Below are 19,511 nucleotides of genomic sequence, written 5' to 3'. Positions count from 1 at the left end.
AAAACAAAAAAACAAAACCAGATGAGTCAGCAGTGTGTGGGATTTTGAAACTATTGCTCCATTGTTACTCAGCTACTGTGTTGCGTCACATCAGTTATTTCACCACTGTGTCACTAAATGGTTGGCTTCTCTCTTCTATCTCAGGATAGCAACTTCATTGAACTGTGTTCCATTAAGGACTTCTGGGCTTGACCTTAGCTTTCAGGAAGACAGAGTCCCTCTCCCCTCTAGTGCTGGGTTGTTGGTGAGTCAGCAGCCCCTGAAGACACAGAGGCAGGGGCCTCAGGCTCCCTAGCGGCCGAGGTCATTGGAGAATGTTTTCACCTCCCAACTTGGGCTTTTTTTTGGAGACGGCGTTGCTACGTAGTTCAGGCTGGCCTTGAACTCACTGTGTAGAAGCCCTGGCTGGCCTCAAACTTGTGGCAATCCACTCAGCCTGCTTAGTGCTGGGATTACAGGTGTATACTATACCCGGCTAACCTTGGGCATTTTCATAACACTGATTCTCTTGTCATCCACTCTACTGCCAGATCTCTACATATCCTGTGAAATAGGAGAGTAGGGAAGACATTCACAACCACCCAGAAAGCCAGTTTGATGGCATTTTACTTCATGGAGAGATTCGTTTTTATATTTGGACACTTCCCCAGGACTCTGAAGTCACTTTCTCTTTTCCAGCGTCATACAGTCATTTTTAGGCAGCTTAAGTGCTTTATTGATGTCTTAGCTAACCTTGCTACCCTTTCAGGACATTTCGGCCCTCAAGATCTTTTAAGAAGCCCATTCCCAACCTGAGGAGCCACGCTACTTCTGCCTACTAAAGAGTGTACTTAAGTAGCCTCCTTTTTCTTCAGCTCTTCCACTTTGGCAATGTAGACCTTCATGGCGTCCATCTTGGACATCCCTTTGTGGATGTTCCATGCCTCCCACTTGGCCTTGGCTTTCATGTCCGAGTCAGGAGGGGCAGGGATGTTGCAGTCACCCTGAGTGGCCTGTTTGTAGAAGCTGTACACCAGCATTTCTCCTGGTCACTCATAGGACCCTTCAGCTCCTTGACGGCAGCGCAAGCCAGCTCAAACTCCACTTGGCACATTGAGGTACTTGAGGCTGGGTCCCTCTGTTCTTTCCAGGTGACACCTGACACTAAAAATCGAGGAGGGAATACTTGTACACACGTGAGGCTGCTGGATCAGGTTGCCTTGCAGTGCATTTTTTGTTTTCTTTGTTTTGGTTTTTTGAGACACTGTCTTGTTATGTAGTCCAGGCTAGTCATGAACTCACTCTGAAGCCCATGTTGGCCTCCTGTCTCAGCCTCCCGAGTCACAGGATTACAGGTGTGCACCACCACACTCGGTTTGTTTTCTTTGAGACAGAAATCCATGACCCTGGAAAATTAAGGATTGCAGTCGCTGCCCGAAGGAGACAGTGTGGTACGAAGAGCGTTAAAGGCAATAGTGTCTGTGGGCCTGGGCCAGGCAGTGTGAGATCCGGGCACCTTCTGCGGGGAGGAAAATTACAAACTGCAGAGAGTGAGCAGCCTGGGCAACGGCATTCGTGCGAGTGAACTGTGTGCGCGAGCTATTGGGGATCCTTGAGGGGGAACGCGGGGACAGGGACTGTGGGCAGGACCACCTGGACTGAGGAAACCCAGACAGGGACATTGCGGAGCGTACCTACCTGTGTGCCGACAGAGGGCGCTGTGGGCTTGGCGGGCTCGTTGGCGAGAAATGCGCGTGCGTGCGTGCGGAGCGCGAGCGATCTGCGCTGGGGCTGCTGCGAGGGAAGGGGCCCGAGGCTGTGGGCGTGGCCTGTGGCCCCGCCCTCCCGCGCCTCCCATTGTGCCGTGGCGCCTGCGTCGCCCTGGCGGCCTCTGTGAGGAGCGGCGGCCCGCGCCGCCGCCAGCGTCGCCGCCATGGACCTAGGTGGGTGCCCGGCTCTCTATCCCGACCCGCCTGGGCCGTACCCCGCAACGCGCCTCCCGGGCAGGGCGGCCCGCCTCGCCCCTCCCGCTGCGCACGCCCGCGCGGCCCGGGCCAAAGAAAACTTCCGGGCCGAGGTGTCCTTGGAGACCCGGCGCCGGGAGGCCGGGCTCTGGCCCGGGCCGCGCTGCCCCTTCCCGGCTTCTTTCCCTCTCCAGCCCCCTTCCCCCTTTCACGGGAAGAAACCTCAGCGAACGGGTGTAAAGTTGATCCCGGGAGGTAGACTTGGATTGTGCACGTGCTTTGGGCCATGCCGGGTTGGGAGTACGCCCGGGGCGGTCACGGCACGGAGGACCTGCCGGTCTCAGTTTATTGAACATCAGCTAAGTTCTTGAGCAAGTTTCCTGGTCCTCCCGGGACTCATCGATAGGGCGGAGATGATGACACTTTTCCTCCCAGAGTTCAGGGCAATTCTCCTTGTGACCACGTGCACGCAGTGTTGGGTACCGTGCCGCGGATCCCTGCGTCGAGATCGCAGTTCGGGGGAGGGGTTACAGCAACCGAGGTGGAGCTTGCGGAGGAACCTGTGTGCAGCTTGATTCCGAGGAGGTCTGGAGAGAGGGAAGGCGGAGCTGATAGAAACCGATGGCTCCTTTCCAAGCTTCCACACCCTCCTGGGTGTGCTCTGGAGAGAGAGCAGCAGGCTGTCCTGGAAGAGCCAGGGGCGCGGCACCCAAGGGCGTGCCAATAATAGTAGACTGTGGAGACTTGTGGCTGTCCCCAGCAAGCTCTGCAGTGGTGGAGTGGCAAAGCTTGGGGAGTCTGTGGAGTACTGCCGCTGTGGCATTTTGTTTCGGCCTCACCATTTTGTGGTTGTGACATCCTGAACAGTTTGTGCTTGAGCCTCAGTGTTCCCGTCTTTAGTTTTTTTGGGTTTTTTTTCATACCAGGAATAGAACTCAGGACCTTGCGCTTGCCAGGCAGGTGCTTGTGCTGCAGAGCTATATCCCTGGCCCAAGTTCCCATCTTTAAAACGGGAATAATGGTAATCTTTAAAGGGTTGTTTTGAAGATTAAAAAGTTTTATATATGTACCACCTAGCTCAGTGCTTGGGAGAGTTAAGCAAGCACTTAACAAACATAAGAAGTAGGTACCTACCCACACCAGTTAACCATCAGAGATAATCTATTAACTGCTCCTGGGGTTTTTTCAAGTAGCATGTGTACATACAGTACTCAGTGTCTGGAAGGCAGGTGTTGGAGGTCAAACATCTGCTGAGCTGACTGCAGTAAAGTTGAATTTACAGAATCGCAAGGAAATGTACTTTGGGGCCATGAGAGAGCACCCTGATCAGAAGGAAGGGCCCCAACTCCCAAAAGACACCCACTGAGTAACCTAGACCCTGGGAGTCTGACCTGGCCACCACAAGCCAAGATGGATTGCTTTCACAAGAGGGTTGCACAGCGGTGCTGATTCTTGGCGCTTTATACTCCCATAAAAGTTGACGGGGTAGGATATTCTTTAGATTGCTGCAATCAGTATTGTCTGTGCTGGCTCCTGGCCTGTGAAAGTGAGGAGGATGTGATCTTGAGGGACTAGGGAAGGGCCGGCTTGTCTGGTCTCCAGGAAGAGGGAGAGGAGTCAGGAACACTTACTTGAGTAGTGAGCAGTGGCTGTATTCTGATTTTAGTTTGTGGGCCAAAAGAACTATATTTGGTAAAGAGTTATGTCCCAAACTGGACATGGTAGCACATGCTTAGGATCTCAGTTATCTAGGAGACTGAGACAAGAGGATTGCAAGTTCAAGGCCAGGCTGGAGAACTTGGTCCTATCTCACAAATAAATAAACAAATAAATGGCTGGGGATGTAGCTCACTGCTTCCTGGGTTCAATCTCTAGTATTTGTCCTTTAATGATTCTTCATTGTCAGTTTGGTTTTTTCAGACGGTCTCGCTATGCAGTTCAGGCTGGCCTTGAACTTAACTTTGTGGCCCAGACTGATCTTGAACCTATTCTCCTGCCTCAGCCTCCCAAGTGCTGGGATTATAGGCATGTGCCACCACTCCCGGCTTTGAACTAGGATTTAGGTTGGGTTTTTTTGGTTTTTTTGTATTTTTTGGTACTGGGTATCAAACTCGGGACCTTGTGCTTGCCAGGCAGGTTCGATTCCACTGAGCTCTATTCCTGGCTTGAACTAGGACTTAAACCACTTCTAATTAAACTTCCAGGACATCTTTCTTAAGTCTTGTCAGTTCATAGGCTCACTGAAGAAATGACTTCACTTTTTTATTTAGGACAGTATTTCTGTAGCTGCCTCCTGGTTTCTGCCATAGAAGCAGGGCCATGAGTAGCCTGCTCTCTTTGAAAGGAGCTGTGGGGTGACCTGTTTTTTTGAAAGGCAGAAGAATGTTTGAAACCCATTGGCAAGGCTATGAGAAGAAAGGGAAGGGAGGGTTTGTCCGATTGTTTCTGCGCCTGTGCCCTCAGTCTGTAGTCCGTATCATCGCTGAGCAGCTCAGTTGTCGTGTCCAGGAATATACTTGGTGCCCCCTCTGGGTTGCTTCTGTCCTTGTGCTCTTTCTAACCCTTTTTCCTCAAGTGCTCTGCAGGCCCCCCCTTGCCGGAGGCTCTAGCCTCACCGTGCAGCTTTTCTTTTCCACAATCTTCCCAAGGGATCTCATTTACTTCCCTCGATCCAGTGAGCCCCTCTGGGCAGATACCTCCCAGATTCAGCTTTCAGGCCTGACTTTCCCTCTGAGCTCCAGCCCTGCATTGTCATTGCTGGAGGACACCTCTTCCTTAATAGTGTACTTCAGACTCCCAAGTAACCAGAACCGAGTTTCTCTTCCCTCCAAACCTGTTCTGACTCTCTGCACCCTGTTTTTGGTAAATGTATAGGTGTGTATGTGCCACTGGGGATTGAGCCCAGGCCTTGCACTTGCTAGGCAAGTTACTCTACCACCTAGATGTAGTTTTATAAAATTTTATTTTGAGACAGGGCTTTGCTAAGTGGCCCAGGCTGGCTTCAAACTTTTCCTTCTGCCTCACCTTCCTGCTGCAGCCTTCTGAGTATCTGGGATTAACAAATGTGTGTCACCACACCTAGCTCTTGGCTGAGTTCTCTAATTCTCTTTCTCTCCCATACTGGAGATCCAACCCATGGCGTTATGTATGCTAGGAAGTGCTCTACCACTACTTACACCCAGCTGTGTTTCATTCTTGTTGGTACCCCTTGTCCTGCCAGTTCCCCAGCTAGAAAGCTTGGAAGTCATTTTCTGTTCCTCAGCTAAACTCTAATGACTCCAGCTCTCAGAGCCAACCCTTTCCCTCCTCTCCTACTGATGTCAATCAAAGTCTTTATCTTCTCTAACCTTGATAAGGGTAGCTAACTGCTAACTTCTGCTTCCTGTTTTGAAAACTTTTCACTACACTCTTTATTTGGCTTCTCTGTGTACAGGACCCTTCAATATCTGTGAAGAAATGACTATTCTACATGGGGGCTTCTTGCTGGCTGAGCAGCTCTACCGCCCGAAAGCACTGGCAGAACTGACAAAGTCTGACTGGGAACATGTTGGGCAGCCTATTGTGGAGGCCTTGAGGGAGATCTGCTCGGCCACCGTGCATTCCCAGCCACTTGCCTGGAAGAAGAAAGCTTTGATCATCATCTGGGCCAAGGTTCTTCAGCCCTACCCTCCTACTCCTCCTGACACTGAAACTCGGTGGCAGGAAGATGTGTTCTTCTCTGTGGGCAACATGATTCCTACTATCAATCACACAGTCCTTTTTGAGCTGCTCAAGTCCCTGGAAGCTTCTGGACTCTTCATCCAGCTCCTCATGGCTCTACCTACCACCATCTGCCGCACAGAACTAGAGCGGTTTTTGGAGCACATGACTATTGACACTTCTTCCAAGGATGTGGCCTTCTTCCTTGATGTCTGGTGGGAAATGATGAAACACAAGGGCAATCAGCAGGATCCCCTGCTGTCTCACTTTAGAACCATGGCCCATAAGTACTTGTCCTCTACAGATGAGTTCTCTCATCCTCCAAAGAGGTTTAAGTCAGACCCAGATGTGTGTCCAACCTTGCCTCTGTTGGCCATGTTGCTTAAAGGACTGAAACAAATCCAGAAGAGAATTCTGAGCCTTGGGATGAAGTGCTGTGCATTAGCCAACTTGGCTGACATGCTGACGGTGTTTGCACTCATGGAAGATGACCCCCAGGAAGTGTCTGCAACCATGTATCTAGACAAACTGGCCACAGTGATCTCTGTGTGGAACTCAGACACCCAGAACCCATACCACCAACAGGCTCTGGTAGAGAAGGTAAAGGAGGCGGAGCGAGATATTAGCCTGACCTCACTGGCCAAACTACCCAGCGAGACCATTTTCCTTGGGTTTGAGTTCATGCACAGCCTGCTGCAGGAGTGGGGTGAGGAACTGCAGGTCCTGCTCAACAGCAGCCAGGGGATAAATTATGATAGCTACCGGCTATGTGACAGTTTGACCTCCTTCAGCCAGAACTTGAAGCTGTACCTGGATACCACCAGCTTGTCCAAGGAGGAGAGGGAGGAGGTCTCTGAGTTGGCAGAGTGTGTCAAGGATTTCCTGAGAAAAACCAGCAGGGTGCTGAACAATAAGGGCTTTGAGGACATCACTGCCTCCATTGCCATGGCCATTATTGAGCAGAAGATGGACCGGCATATGGAAATGTGCTACATTTTTGCTTCTGAGAAGAAGTGGGCCTTCACAGATGAGTGGGTATCCTGCCTGGTTAATAACAGGGCTCTCTTCCAAGAGCCAGACTTGGTTCTAAGGCTCCTAGAGACAGTGATGGAAGTCACTATGACAGACAGAGCCATTCCCCAATCCCAGATCAAACAAGTAATCAGCTTGATCCTGGAGTGCTATGCAGACCTCTCGCTGCCAGACAAAAATAAAGTGCTTTCAGGTGTCCTGCATTGTTGGGGGCGAAAAGGCCTCTCTGAAAGGCTGTTGCCTTACTTGCAGAGTTTTCAGGAAGACCTCAATACGATGTTCAACCAGCTTGCACAGAGTACCTCTGAACAGGGCTTGGCTAAAGCGGTTGCTTCTGTGGCCCAGCTGATAATACTGCACCCGGAAATCACAGTGAAGAAGATGTGCAACATGGCCGTGGTCAATCTTGGGACTCAGAGGTTCCTAGCTCAGATTCTCACTGCCTTCCCTGCCCTTAGGTTCACAGAAGAGCAAGGGCCAAATCCATCCACCACTTTTGTGGTGTTGTGCCTCAAAGAATCTGTCTGGACAAAGTTCTCTACACCCAAGGAAGAGAAGCAGTTTTTGGAACTCCTGAGTGGCCTAATGAATCCTGTGAAACCCCAAGGAATTCCAGTTGCTGCCCTTCTTGAGCCAGATGAGGTGCTAAAGGAATTTGTCGTGCCTTTCTTGACACTGGATGCCACAGAGGTAGACGTAAGTCTGAAGATCTTCATCCAGACTCTAGAAGTAAATGTGGGCCTAGAGGAATATTGGCTCCAGACCTGTTCTCCATTCCCCCTTATCTTCAGCTTGTGCCAGCTCCTGGATAGCTTCAGCAAGTACTGGCAGCTTCCTCAGGAAAAGCGGTGCCTTTCTTTGGAGGGGAAGGATCTGGTGATCCACATCCTGGAGCTCCTCTGTGAGATTGTATTAGCAAATGCTGAGACCTTCTCCCCAGACACCTGGATCAAGTCCCTATCCTGGCTCCACCGGAAGTTGGAGCAGCTAGATTGGACTGTGGGCCCAAGGCTGAAGAACTTCTTTGAGGGCCACTTTAAGTGTGAGGTGCCAGCCACACTTTTTGAGATCTGCAAGCTTTCTGAGGCTGAGTGGACCTCTCAGGCCTACCCAGGTTATGGGCCTGGCACAGGGCTTCTTGCCTGGATGGAGTGCTGCTGTATCTCCAGTGGAATCTCTGAGCAGATGTTCTCCCTCCTGGTGGTGGATGTGGGCAATCCTGAAGAGGTCAGATTGTTCAGCAAGGGCTTTCTGGTGGCCCTGGTGCAAGTCATGCCTTGGTGCAGTCCCCAGGAGTGGCAGTGTCTTTACCAGTTGACCAGGAGACTATTAGAGAAACAGCTCCTGCATGTCCCTTATAGCCTGGAATATATTCAGTTTGTTCCCCTGCTGAACCTGAAGCCCTTTGCCCAGGAGCTCCAACTCTCTGTACTCCTCCTGAGAGCTTTCCAGTTTCTCTGTAGCCAGAGCTGTCGTAATTGGCTTCCTATGGAAGGGTGGAACCATATAGTCAGACTCCTCTGTGGTAGTCTGACCAACCTCCTGGACTCGGTTAGGTTGATACAGCCAGTTGGTCCATGGGCTCAAGGACAAGACCAGAACCTGACCCAGGAAACGCTGTTTGTTTATACCCAGGTGTTCTGTCATGTTCTGCATATCATGGCCATGCTCCCCCAAGAGGTCTGTGAACCACTCTATGTGTTGGCCTTGGAAGTCCTCACCTGCTATGAAACCCTGAGCAAGACCAACCCTTCTGTTAGTGCCTTGCTCCAGAAGGTAAATGAGCAGCGCTTCTTAAAGTCCATCGCTGAGAACATTAGCCCCGAGGAGCGGCGACAAACCCTGCTGCAGAAGATCAGCAACTTCTGAGCTTTGTAGGTCAGAGAAAAGCTGGGTCCGTAGGGGCTAAAGCTGAGAAGCATCAGCTTTCCAGTTATGTCTGATTGTATGCAAGATAAAAGGCATATGGTAATAACAGTGTAAACAAAATAGTTTCTTAGGTATTTGTAACATACAAACTATAATAAAATTCTCTTTTGTCTTGAGTCTTAGCAATAGCTTGGGATTAGATACACTCTAAAAGTAGGCTTAGATCATCTTTAAGATCAAATTGGGAGGAATATATTCATAACTGAACTTCCAACCCTAAATTTTGACAAATAAGCCCTAAAATGGAACTACCTGAGTAGGAAAATATTACAGGATGTGTTCTTTTTATTTTTTTGAGACAGGATCTCGCTATTAGTTCAGGCTGGGCTTCAATTCACTGTGGAGCTCAGGCTGGCCTTGAACTTGTGGTAATCCTCCTGCCTTAGCCTTCCAAGTTCTGGGATTACAGGCATGCATCACCTCACCTGGCAAGGGTGTGTTCTTGTAAGGGACTTTTTTTTTTTTACTATTTTCTTTTTTGGTACCAGGTATTGAACTCGGCCTCGCACTTGCCAGGCAGGCACTGTGCCGCTGAGCTACATCCCGAGTCCAAGGGTGTGTTCTTTCAAATTGAAACCCACTTCAAGAGTCATTTCAGCATTTAATACTTTTTTGTAAGGTGTCAGAAAGGCCAGGAACTTGAAAAGGAGTGTTCTTCTAGCTCTAGCTGTACCTCTAAATAGCTAGCTGTGTCATGCGTGCGTTTGGGAAGCCTGGACCATTGTATAGTGAGGCAGTTGTACCAAGAAACAAGTGTTCCTGAGGATGGATGACAAGGACGTATGTGTGCTGCAGGGAGCACTGCCATCCAGCACTGACCCTATCCAACCACAGATGGCCTGTGCTCAATCCAGGGCTGGTGAACAGCTGAGCTGTGTTAAGATAGGTCCAGTTCCTTTCTGCCTAGGGTTGGTTTGTCATGCTTTTGATGAATGAGTAGGATGAGGGAAAGGTGCGTTCAGAGCCATAAAAAAAGGAGCGGTTTCTACGGTATTACTACAAAACTGTAAGAATTGGTTGGAGATGGTATTTTGGGAGAGAGAAGATGACCCATCTGCCTGTCCACACCTTCATTCGAAGTGGAACCCTGCTCTCAAGTTCCTTCCCTCACCTAAGCAAACTTGCTCTGTGACCAATAATGGGGCTTCCGGTTTCCCAGTTCCTCACTGAGATTCACCTGTGAAGGCAAGGCCTGAAGTTACATGTGACCGTTGGGCTTGATCTTGGGCACCTTCAGTGTATTTATGGGACCTTGAACCGACATGTCACTAAGGTACGAGCAAGGCCTTCCTGGAGGCTAACACCAGTAATACACACTCTCTGCCAATTACATCAGCAGGAACTACAGCGCACGGCAGCCAGGCCATTGAGGTCACAGGATGGTTATCACAGAAAGTCAGTACAGATACATTTAACAAATGAGAGGAAGTTGGGAAATTAGTGCAATTTAATCACCACACGGATGACTTGCAATAGTGATAGTAAACAAAACAGTAAAACACAAAACCATCAAGTTTTATGTTTAAAATGGCACCTATTAAAGACTGAAACGGTCAAAATTTGAGACACTGTTACATATTCAGTCCTTTAAAAGTTCATGGACAATGAATTAAAGGCACTTTTAAAAAAATTCTAGTCTTATTACTAGACTTGAAAAAAGTCCTTTTTGGACTTGAAAAAAGTCCTGGTAGAAGTCTCAAACCCATCCTGGTTATGTAAGGAATGATTAGTGTTCGCACCAGAGGATCCCATTTGCAAATGGAGTGAAGGCACTGGTCCACAGGATCCTGTTTGCAAACGGGGGTGAAGGCGCTGGTCCACAGGACATGCTGGCTGCCCTCTCACTCTCCGGCCTTCTGGGGTGAAAAGGCAATGTACTCCACATAGGAATGGGCTCTAGCTCATCAGGAGGCTCTAGGAAAAGGACTCTGGCCTAGGTGAGACATCTCACATTTATAGTACAGAATTCCCATTTCTACTTCATATGAAAAGGACAGTGTCAGGGTAGAGTGACCCAGTAAGTAACTACTAAAGCATTTCACTTTGCCCCTGTTATTTTGGGTTTTTGTTTTGCTTTGCTTTTTTGAGACAGGGTCTCACCATGTAGTTCAGGCTGGCTTCAAACCCAGTGATTCTCCTGCCTCAGCCTCCTGAGTACTGGGGTTATAGGTGTGCACTACCACACTCAGCTTTTTCTTCTTTGTGGTAGTAGGGGTTCAACCCAGGACCCCTACACTGACCTACATTCTCAGTTTTTTTGTTGTTTTTAAATACAGGATATTTCACGAAGTTTCCCAGGCTAGGCTCAAACTTGTCATCCTCCTGCCATAGTCTTCCAGAGTGCTAAGATGACAGGCATGTGGCACCATATCTGGCTTGCCCCTATATCGCATGTATGTGGATATAAGGAAAGCTAGGCATGAGGAGTCATACTAAAATGGGAATAGTATTTGTGACTGCTTGTAGCAAGCTCACAAGTTTGACTCTGGTCTTTTACCAAGTCAGCCTGCCACCACTGTGCTGACTTCTGTTCACCTCCTGACCTACTCAACTGCTAACTGTTGCCAGTGACACTTCTGAGACATGGGAATGTCAGATATGCAGATATGGGAATTCAGTATTGACACATGGATGACAGGATGAGGCAAAGAACTGTGAATGGGCTATCTAGTAAACAATAAAAAACTGCATACCCACAATGATCTTCCCAGGCCAACAATGCAAGATATTTTAAGAACCAAGTCGTCATCATTTGCTTCTGCTGGCCCAGTACTGTGGGTACTGCCCTGAGTAGTTGCAAAGGTGGACAGGCACCAAAATAGGTGCGTGCCCAGACACTCAGCACTGTGATCCACCAACCTCATGTCCCATGCTTCAACCTCCCAGAGCTCTTGAGTTAAGGCCCAAGGAAAAATCCTTGGGCTTATATTAAGATAACTTTGCTGCTGGCAAAGAGCTGACAGCACCCAATAGCTGTTAACCATAAAAAGTGCTTCTGCAAAAGGGCAGGTTAGAAGAGGGAGGTAATGGGAATATTTTTAAAGAAAAATTCAGAGCTATCTGCTTATTGATACCCAAAAGGCTGAGGCCACCTAGGGCAGTTTGGTCCATGGAATACTGAGTGGAGGTGGCAGCTAGTGTGAGGAGACCCTCACTGCCCAACTTCTGGGGGCCGTTAACCATCCTTTTTGTCTTGGGGAGTGTCAAAGAGCCGGAGTGCCTTCTTGCACAGCAGAAAAAACCAGTAGAGCTGGGGAGCGATGAGGAAGGCATTCGCCACATTGCAGAAGAAAGGGATATTATATGGCACTTGGAGTAGGCTTAGTCCCTGATGTCGGCCATAGGACCAGTACATGAAGGGGAAAAGAAGGATCCGACAGCAAAAGAAGCTGGTCAGCGTGATGATTCCATTCACCTTATACAAAAGGGTGTGCTGCTGCTTTCGCTGTCGAAGAAGGGGAAAGAGAACAGAGATCAGTGAGAGGATGGTCCACGAGGCAATGACTAACCCAAGGTTCACAATGGAAAAGAACAGCAGGTGCATGTGCTAATCAAGATCTAGGCTGTCAAATTCCTTGATATCTATACATGCATCTAGTGTTCTGATACTTACAGGAAAGATAAGTGAGCATTGCTGTGTTTAGGCTATGGTGGCCAGTAGCTTGTTTTTCCAGTAGTGATGTTGAGTTTGGCCTAAGCCACCCAGTGATGGAAGTATAAGAACAGCGGACTGGGGAAAATCTCTGGCTAGGGGAAAATATAATGAGCAATATCAAACTTGGGTCAGCTGGGGGTGGTGGCACGCCCCTGTACTCTCAGCACTTAGGAGGCTGAGGCAGGAGGATCATTGTGAGTTTGAGACCAGCCTGGGCTACAAAGTGAGCTCAAAGCCAGCCTGAACTGCATAGCGAGACCCTGTCTCAAGAAGACAAAACAAAACAAAACAAAACAAAAAAAAAAACGTGGGTCAAACCTACCATTTCATTTCCATTGGCCTGGATGACCACCTGACCTTTAAGTCTGCTGAAAGATTGCCTATTCCATTATTCCTAGCATTAAGAGATTTCTCCAAACCCTACAGTCTCCAAAGGAAGAAGAGTATCTGTTGCCTCCTATACTATTTCTGACATTTTGTTCATACATGCCTGAATGAGAACTCTGCCCAATGACACAAATGGGGTGCTCAGTTCTGCTGTGAAGATGCAGCCAACAAAGAAGTCTCCAAGGTCTCCCCGGAACTTCTGCAGAGGAAGAAAGGAAATAAGTGGAGGTTAAGAAACTACTGGATAAGCCAAGTGTGTTCGCACACATCTGTAATCCCCTTCCACGCTCTGGGAAGCTGTTTTTCTTAGACTTGCAATCCTTCTGCCACAAAGGGAAAAAAAAAAAAAAGATTGCAAGTACAAGCCCAGCTTGGACAACTTCATGATTTAGTAAGACCCTCTCAAAAATTAAAAAATAAGATTTGAGACTATAGGTCATTGCAAAGATCCCTGGTTCAATCTCCAGTAAGAGAGAGAGGCGAGACCCACTGGGTACAGTCAGGAATGGTGGCTCACGCCTCTCATCCCAGCTACTCAGGAGGATAAGACAGGATCAGAAGTCAGCCTGGGCAATTTAGAGAGACCCTGTCTCAAGAAGTAAAAGGGCTGGTGATGTGGCTCAAGGGTAGACCACTTCCCTAGCATACTTCAGGCCCTAGGTTTAATCACCACCCCAACACAAAAAAGATCATGGAGAGAAAAGAAAATGCTACACAGGCAAGTGTACATCCAGTTTACATTCTGCTTCCACAGCAACAGCACTCTGATGTCCAATCCCTAGGACCCACAGGCAAATTCAGATAGGCTGATTATGTCATGGTTTAATTAATGTTTCTTTAAATTTCAGTGACAGCTGGAAAGAACTCTGTAGCTTATTTTTATGTATCTAATTTAATCATACTAAGGGCACTGAATCTGTACAGCTCAACAAAGTGTGTGCTAGATGATAGGATCCCAAAGCTATAAAGGCAGACTCCTTAAAGAACTTCAAGTAATCTACTTCTCCTTTTTTCAGGAAAGAAATCTAGTATAGTAGGACATGTCACTTTGACCTCTGAGTGAGATAAGTAAACTCTTTTTTTTTTTTCTGTCTTTTTGAGACAGGGTCTCACTATACAGTTCAGGTTGGCCTTGCGCTCACTTTGTAGCCCAGGTTGGTCTCAAACTCACAACGATCCTCCTGCCTCAGCCTCCTGAGTGCTGGGATTACAAGCATGCACCACCACACCCAGCAAAAACCTTTATGATTTTTTTTTTTTGGTACGGGGAATTGAACTCATGACCTTGTACTGGCCAGGCAGACGCTTGTGCCACTGAGCTATATTCCCAGCTCTCCGAGATAAGTAAACTCTTAGAGCCCTCATTTCTTCATTTATTGTATAATGGCCAATAATTTCTCATATTTAGCAAGCTATGAGCTTTTAGGTCAAGTGCCTCCCACCTGATAGGCACCCAGGAACGACAAGTTTCCTCTCTGCATTCACATTTCTCTTCCTTGTTGGATGGGTTTTTTGCTCTATTTTGGTTTTTCCCCCAAAACCTGCAGTCCTCCTGCCTTAGCCTGCTAGGCAGCTCAGCTTATAGGCATGTGCCACCATGACTGGCTTGGGTGAGTTTTTGATGGGAAAATTGTGGAGAAATTTATTTGTGACATGAGACTATTGCTCCCCTATCCTCTTTGATACTGTTATACTGTTTCATATTGTATTTTTATCATTTTTACACTGCACTGAACTCAAGACAGTTTTTGACATAAACACTAAAGAACGAGAGTTCTGGGGAATTGCTAAAAAGAATAATGTTGGTGAGCCAGATGCGGTGGCACATGCCTATAATTCCACCCTAGGGAGGCTTAAGCAGGAGAATGGTGAGTTCAAGGCCAGTCTAGGCTGCATAACAAAACCCTGTCCCAAAAATGAAACAAGAATAATGTTGGTAAAGAAGATCATGAACATTACAGATTTAATGATTTTCCTCTACTACTTGCATGGGGGATGGGACTGCTCAAGCAACTGGCACAACAGGATGAGCATGATAGAAAAGGCCAGAAAAACAGAGGCAATCCTGGCTCCTATGGAATGATCAGGACACCCAGTTCAACAGAAAATGAGTGCCCAAGGTTACTCCTACAAGGCCATACCTGTGCAACTGGCACAAGAACAAAGAGAATAACCACATGGTGCGTGATCATGAGGCGGTTTTGACTCAGGAAGTTTCGAAAAACGAAGGAGTGCCCAGGATTCTGGTCTTTGATTCGGCACCAATCACAGAGGTACATGGCGTAGCAGTCATAGACCATGTATGGAATCAAAAACCAGACATATTCTCGGGTAAGCCAGTGCCTGAAAGAAAGCATATGGATGATTTGTGAAATAATTATAAAGGTCAATTATGAAGGGTCAAAACCAATCTCTTCTCAAACAGGTTCCCTTCACCTTTGTACTTAATCAGCTGGTATTATTCCAAATACTTTATAGTGAAGATGCGGAAACTGGTAACTAAGGAGAGTGGACAACTTTTTCTAAATTACAGGGCAAATTCATGAGTGTCAAAGGCAAAAAGTAGGAATTCACTCAGTGCCATGTGTTTCAAGTAGCTTGCTATTACTGTTTGCCTGATTGAGCTACTCATCTATAATGCATTTCAGGCATTTTGTGATATAAGGTGATTTTGACATAGATAAATTTACACATTATTCAACAGCCCCACCAAGAAACTGGTTTAGAAGGTGTTCCCAATCACAAATCCAAACTTTCTAGTTTAACTCCATAGTTGCTCAATAGAGGGAGTTTACTAACTTAAACCCCTGAACCTCTGAGCTTTCTATTGCGTCTATACACAACCCCACTCTGGGCGACTCTGGGACTCAACCCTGGCTAATCCCACTTCTACTCATTAAGAAAAGTATGTCTGGAATGAGCCTGAAGCTCAACTACATCACAGCAATTAGGTCTGAGGAGAGGACAGTTTGGGACAAACATCAGTGTTTCCATTTACTTGTCCAATGCAACTGAATCAGTATTTGATTAGTCAGGGCCAGGCATGGTGGCTCACGCCTGTAATCCCAGCACTTGGGAGGCTGAGGCAGGAGGATCATTGTGAGTTCGAGACCAGCCTGGGCTACAAAGTGAGCTCAAGGCCAGGCTGAACTGCATAGCGAGACCCTGTCTCAAAAAGACAAAAAAAAAAAAATTGATTAGTCAAATAATATTTTATTGCCTTCCTAGAGTAAATCAGAAGGAAAATCTCTACAATTAATACAAAGCTGTTACCAACAATAAATAGCTTCTATAAAAATTTTATGTAAAAAAAGCCATCTATATTGAAATCATGGCCGGATGTGGTGGCACATGCCTGTAATCCCAGCACTCAGGAGGCTGAGGCAGGAGGATCATTGCAAGTTCAAGACCAACCTGGGCCACAAAGTGAGCTCAAGGCCAGCCTGAACTGCATAGCAAGACCCTGTCTCAAAAAGACCAGAAATAAAAAAAAATTGAAATAATGTACCATGCTGGGAAGCATTAAATTCACTTACTCAGCATTTTTTTAATGTCCATGTGATAGGTAAAGGAAACTAATTTTATGGTTCTCAAACTACCTGATCAGAATCATCTGCATTAGAATCATCCCTTAACAGTCATCTGCTTGTTAACAGATCCACTCGCAGAGATTCTAAATTGTATGTCTCAGACCTCCAATCTGCACTTTAACCTTGTCTCAGCTGATTTTCTGAGCCAGTCCACTCTACAGCAGCACTGGGAATATACTCTATAGAGGATGCCATGTAAGTTTCTGTTCCTGAATGGCCGACTCCATTTACCACAGCATAACTAACTAATGCATAAACAAAATAGAGGCAGACAAGCAATTAGGGCAAATATAATACACTTACAGATGCATTAATTAGCCAAATTCCATCTGGACAAAAAGACACAATACTCATTCCCCTGCCCATCAATGGTCTTAGTTGCTTTCTTAAAGCAATTCCAATTTTAAAAATGAAAGAGACCAGGAATATAGCTCAGTGACACAAACGCCTGCCTGGCAAGCGCAAGGTCCTGAGTTTGATTTCTGGTACAAAAAAAATTTAAAAAATAAAAATAAAAACTGTAAAGAACTACTGAAAGCCTAGCTGAAAAACTGACCTCTCCCTTTGAATAGAACTTAGGGTTTATAACTTTGCACCTAGGGCCAGGGATATAGCTCAGTGGCACAGCGCCTGCCTTCCAAGTGTGAGGTTGAGTTCAATTCCCGGTACCAAAAAGAAAAAGAAAGCAATAAAAGTTTGTACCTAGAATTAAATAAGATCTGTAACCACAATTCTCTGAAAACTTATTTGCAAGCATCTAGATTATAATCTCAACTACCATGAGCCTATGACTTAACTTTCTTTGTAAAATTAAGATGATAATCTTTGTCTTACTCTACTTCCCTGATGGAGTCACTGTGAAGATTAAAAAATTGAAAGTGTGAAAATCCTTTTAAATATAAAAAGCACTGTCCAAATATAAATGGTTCAACTGAGAAAACTCCCTAGAGATGTAATTTAGCCCTTTTAGGGGTCTGGAGCCCTGTGATCACCTGCTGAAATCCTTGGCTCCATACTACATTCAGCCTAAAATTTAGGATTTAGAGATACCCACTCCTATGGACAGTCTATATGGATAGGAGGATAAAATGAGAAGGTGTATAGTAGAAAAATATCTGGGTGCATGGGCGTGTAGTCTGAGTCATGAAAAGCCTGTAAAATAATGATACAGGTGTTTTATCATATCTTTACGCACCCACACAGAGGTGGAGGAAAAATGTATCTATTTCGCAAACAGAATCCAAGGCGTAAAGATATATAAAAGGAAGAATGTCAAAACTATATTCAGACTATTTGCTGCCTTGCTGAACTGCTAAAACATATTACTTCTAAGAGGCAAATACAACAATAGTGTGTTACAGAATGCTGTTAGTTATGTGTGAATATTTTTTCCTGAAATGCATAGCAGTTGCTTCCTGCTCACCTTGATGTTAAACTAGCAGAATGGAGTCATATTTGTCTTAGCTTAAGCATCTTTGTTAGGAGGCTGGTTTCAAGTTTGATCTGACAAACTGCAGGCAGTGAGGGAGCCTGCTACATGACCAGAAAATGGTCAATTAAAATAAAAAATTTAACCCAGCCAACCAAGGTCATTCGGCCCATCTTCTCTTGGCATCTACAATTCATTGTCAATAACTAATCTGTTTAAAAAGGGGTGTAGGGGATTTAGCTCAGTGGCACAAGCGCCTGCCTGGCAAAGGCAAGGTTTTATCCCCAGTACCGCAAAAAAAAAAAAAAAAAATTAAAAGAGGTGTAAGAATAAAAGCATGAAAATCAACAGCAAGATCAAACCCAATTACGATCGCAAGCCACAGGGAGACAAACACCCCACTCAGGCTCTCCCGGCACCCCAGTCTCAACAGGTGAGAGGCAGGATGTGGCTAAATCAACATGAGAGGGAAATCAGGAAAGATGGCCAACACAGCTGCCTATCATTCTGATACTGGAAAGTAGTGAAAATGGGTGTAAGATGACGCGTGAAGAAAGTGGCTTAAAAAAGAAAAGTGCCACCTCTGTCCATGTGTAAATACTAAACATAATAAACCTTTCTGGTTTTAACATATGATTTGTTTTACTGAAGCTGCAGACAGATGCTCATTTCCTTACCTGTCTCTACATTGAGCTCTAATACACATTCAAGTCAGTTTTCTGAAAGCACCTGAAAACTCATCACTTTTAGCAAATCCAAAGGGAAGACACAAGGGCAGCATCTGCAGGGAGGGAGGGGTCCTGTCAATACTACTTGTATCTGGTACCTCAGCTAATGAATGGTCCAGACTGGGAACCGTTCAGTGGGCTCTTTAAAAGAACCAAAATCCATACTCACTTCTAATGACTTTTCACTTAGAAAGAACTTGGAACGGACCACACCGCCCTCATACCCCACCTTAAATCAGTCTTACTTTTGCTCTCCTTTCCTTCTAGTTTCCTTTTTCCTAAGCTGGGGGCGCTGAAAGAGGCAAGGAGAGGAGAAAGGCACTAATTATGGTGCTCCAAGTTCGCCCATTCAGTCTATCATCTACCTAACAATATGTGGGCATAAAGAACTAGTGCCTGTGAGCCACTCACTGCAAGGCGAAAGCTTCGAAGTTCCTTAGCCTTGTCATTTGCATCTCTTTCACCTGGGACTGAAGGTTGTTACCTGTCTGAGACCACGTTGCTGCAGGAACGGATGATGACGATCCCTGCCCCGGTGGCCAGCACAGCCTGCACTGAAGAAACCACCCTAACGTTGGGCAGAGAAGGAAAATGAAAGAAAGCGCGTTCCATCCAGTACTGCGGACAGCACAAACTTGCAACCTGACTTTCCCCGCCAGGCGAAGGAAAATGGTAGATGTGGGCTGCAGCTCCGACAGATGCACACATCCCTCCCTCCCCACCCGCACTCGTGGGGCGGACCTCCACCCTGATCCCTCTCCCTCACGCACAGGCGCTCCAGGAAGCTCTGGCATGCGCGACGCAGAGAGGCAGGGACGCCAGGGAGGCAGCCCCCTCGCTTCCTGTTGCCCCCCTTTTCCGCCCTCAGCCCCCGCGCGGAGGAGGGCAGCGCCCCGGCGCTGGGCGGGCGGCCCGGCCACGCCCGGTACCTGGTGCCGACCATCACGCAGTCGTTGTAGCTCCATGCGGGCCGCCAGCGGCGCAGCGCCCAGGTGCTGAGCGCGAAGAGCCCCGGGAAGAAGAGCGAGCCCCAGGCCAGCGTCAGCAGCATGGGTGCTCCGGGTCCGGCCGCCTCGCGGGGCGCCGCTCGGCGTGGCTCGGGTCGGCTCCGCGGCGCGG

At 47.1% G+C, this 19,511-nt stretch overlaps 3 protein-coding genes across 4 annotated transcripts; 1 reads left to right on the top strand and 2 right to left on the bottom strand.

Annotated features, from left to right (window-relative positions):
- Window positions 1–691: 691 nt before the first annotated feature.
- On the bottom strand, window positions 692–1,849 carry LOC102026321 (diazepam-binding inhibitor-like 5). The gene is given in 3 exon segments (XM_005402639.2): window positions 692–1,018; window positions 1,021–1,143; window positions 1,678–1,849. Coding segments are annotated over 3 exon segments (471 nt in total). The 5' UTR covers window positions 1,838–1,849; the 3' UTR covers window positions 692–830.
- Gemin4 (gem (nuclear organelle) associated protein 4) lies at window positions 1,834–8,725 on the top strand. Its single transcript, XM_005402640.1, has 2 exons — window positions 1,834–1,922; window positions 5,377–8,725. The coding sequence occupies exons 1-2, from the start codon at window positions 1,913–1,915 to the stop codon at window positions 8,541–8,543; spliced, it is 3,177 nt and encodes a 1,058-aa protein (XP_005402697.1). The 5' UTR covers window positions 1,834–1,912; the 3' UTR covers window positions 8,544–8,725.
- A 2,305-nt stretch (window positions 8,726–11,030) lies between these two features.
- On the bottom strand, window positions 11,031–19,511 carry Fam57a (family with sequence similarity 57, member A; the record flags this gene model as incomplete). 2 transcript variants are annotated; one of them, XM_005402638.2, is given in 5 exon segments in its annotated part: window positions 11,031–12,048; window positions 12,749–12,844; window positions 14,787–14,988; window positions 18,877–18,960; window positions 19,322–19,511. In XM_005402638.2, coding segments are annotated over 5 exon segments (774 nt in total). In that variant the 3' UTR covers window positions 11,031–11,778.

This window comes from Chinchilla lanigera, unplaced genomic scaffold, assembly GCF_000276665.1.
Source record: "Chinchilla lanigera isolate Chin_1 unplaced genomic scaffold, ChiLan1.0 scaffold00080, whole genome shotgun sequence".
In the NCBI taxonomy this organism is placed as follows: domain Eukaryota; kingdom Metazoa; phylum Chordata; class Mammalia; order Rodentia; family Chinchillidae; genus Chinchilla; species Chinchilla lanigera.
The sequence above is the reverse complement of the archived record's forward strand: the minus strand, read 5'-3'. Positions and strand labels throughout refer to the sequence as shown.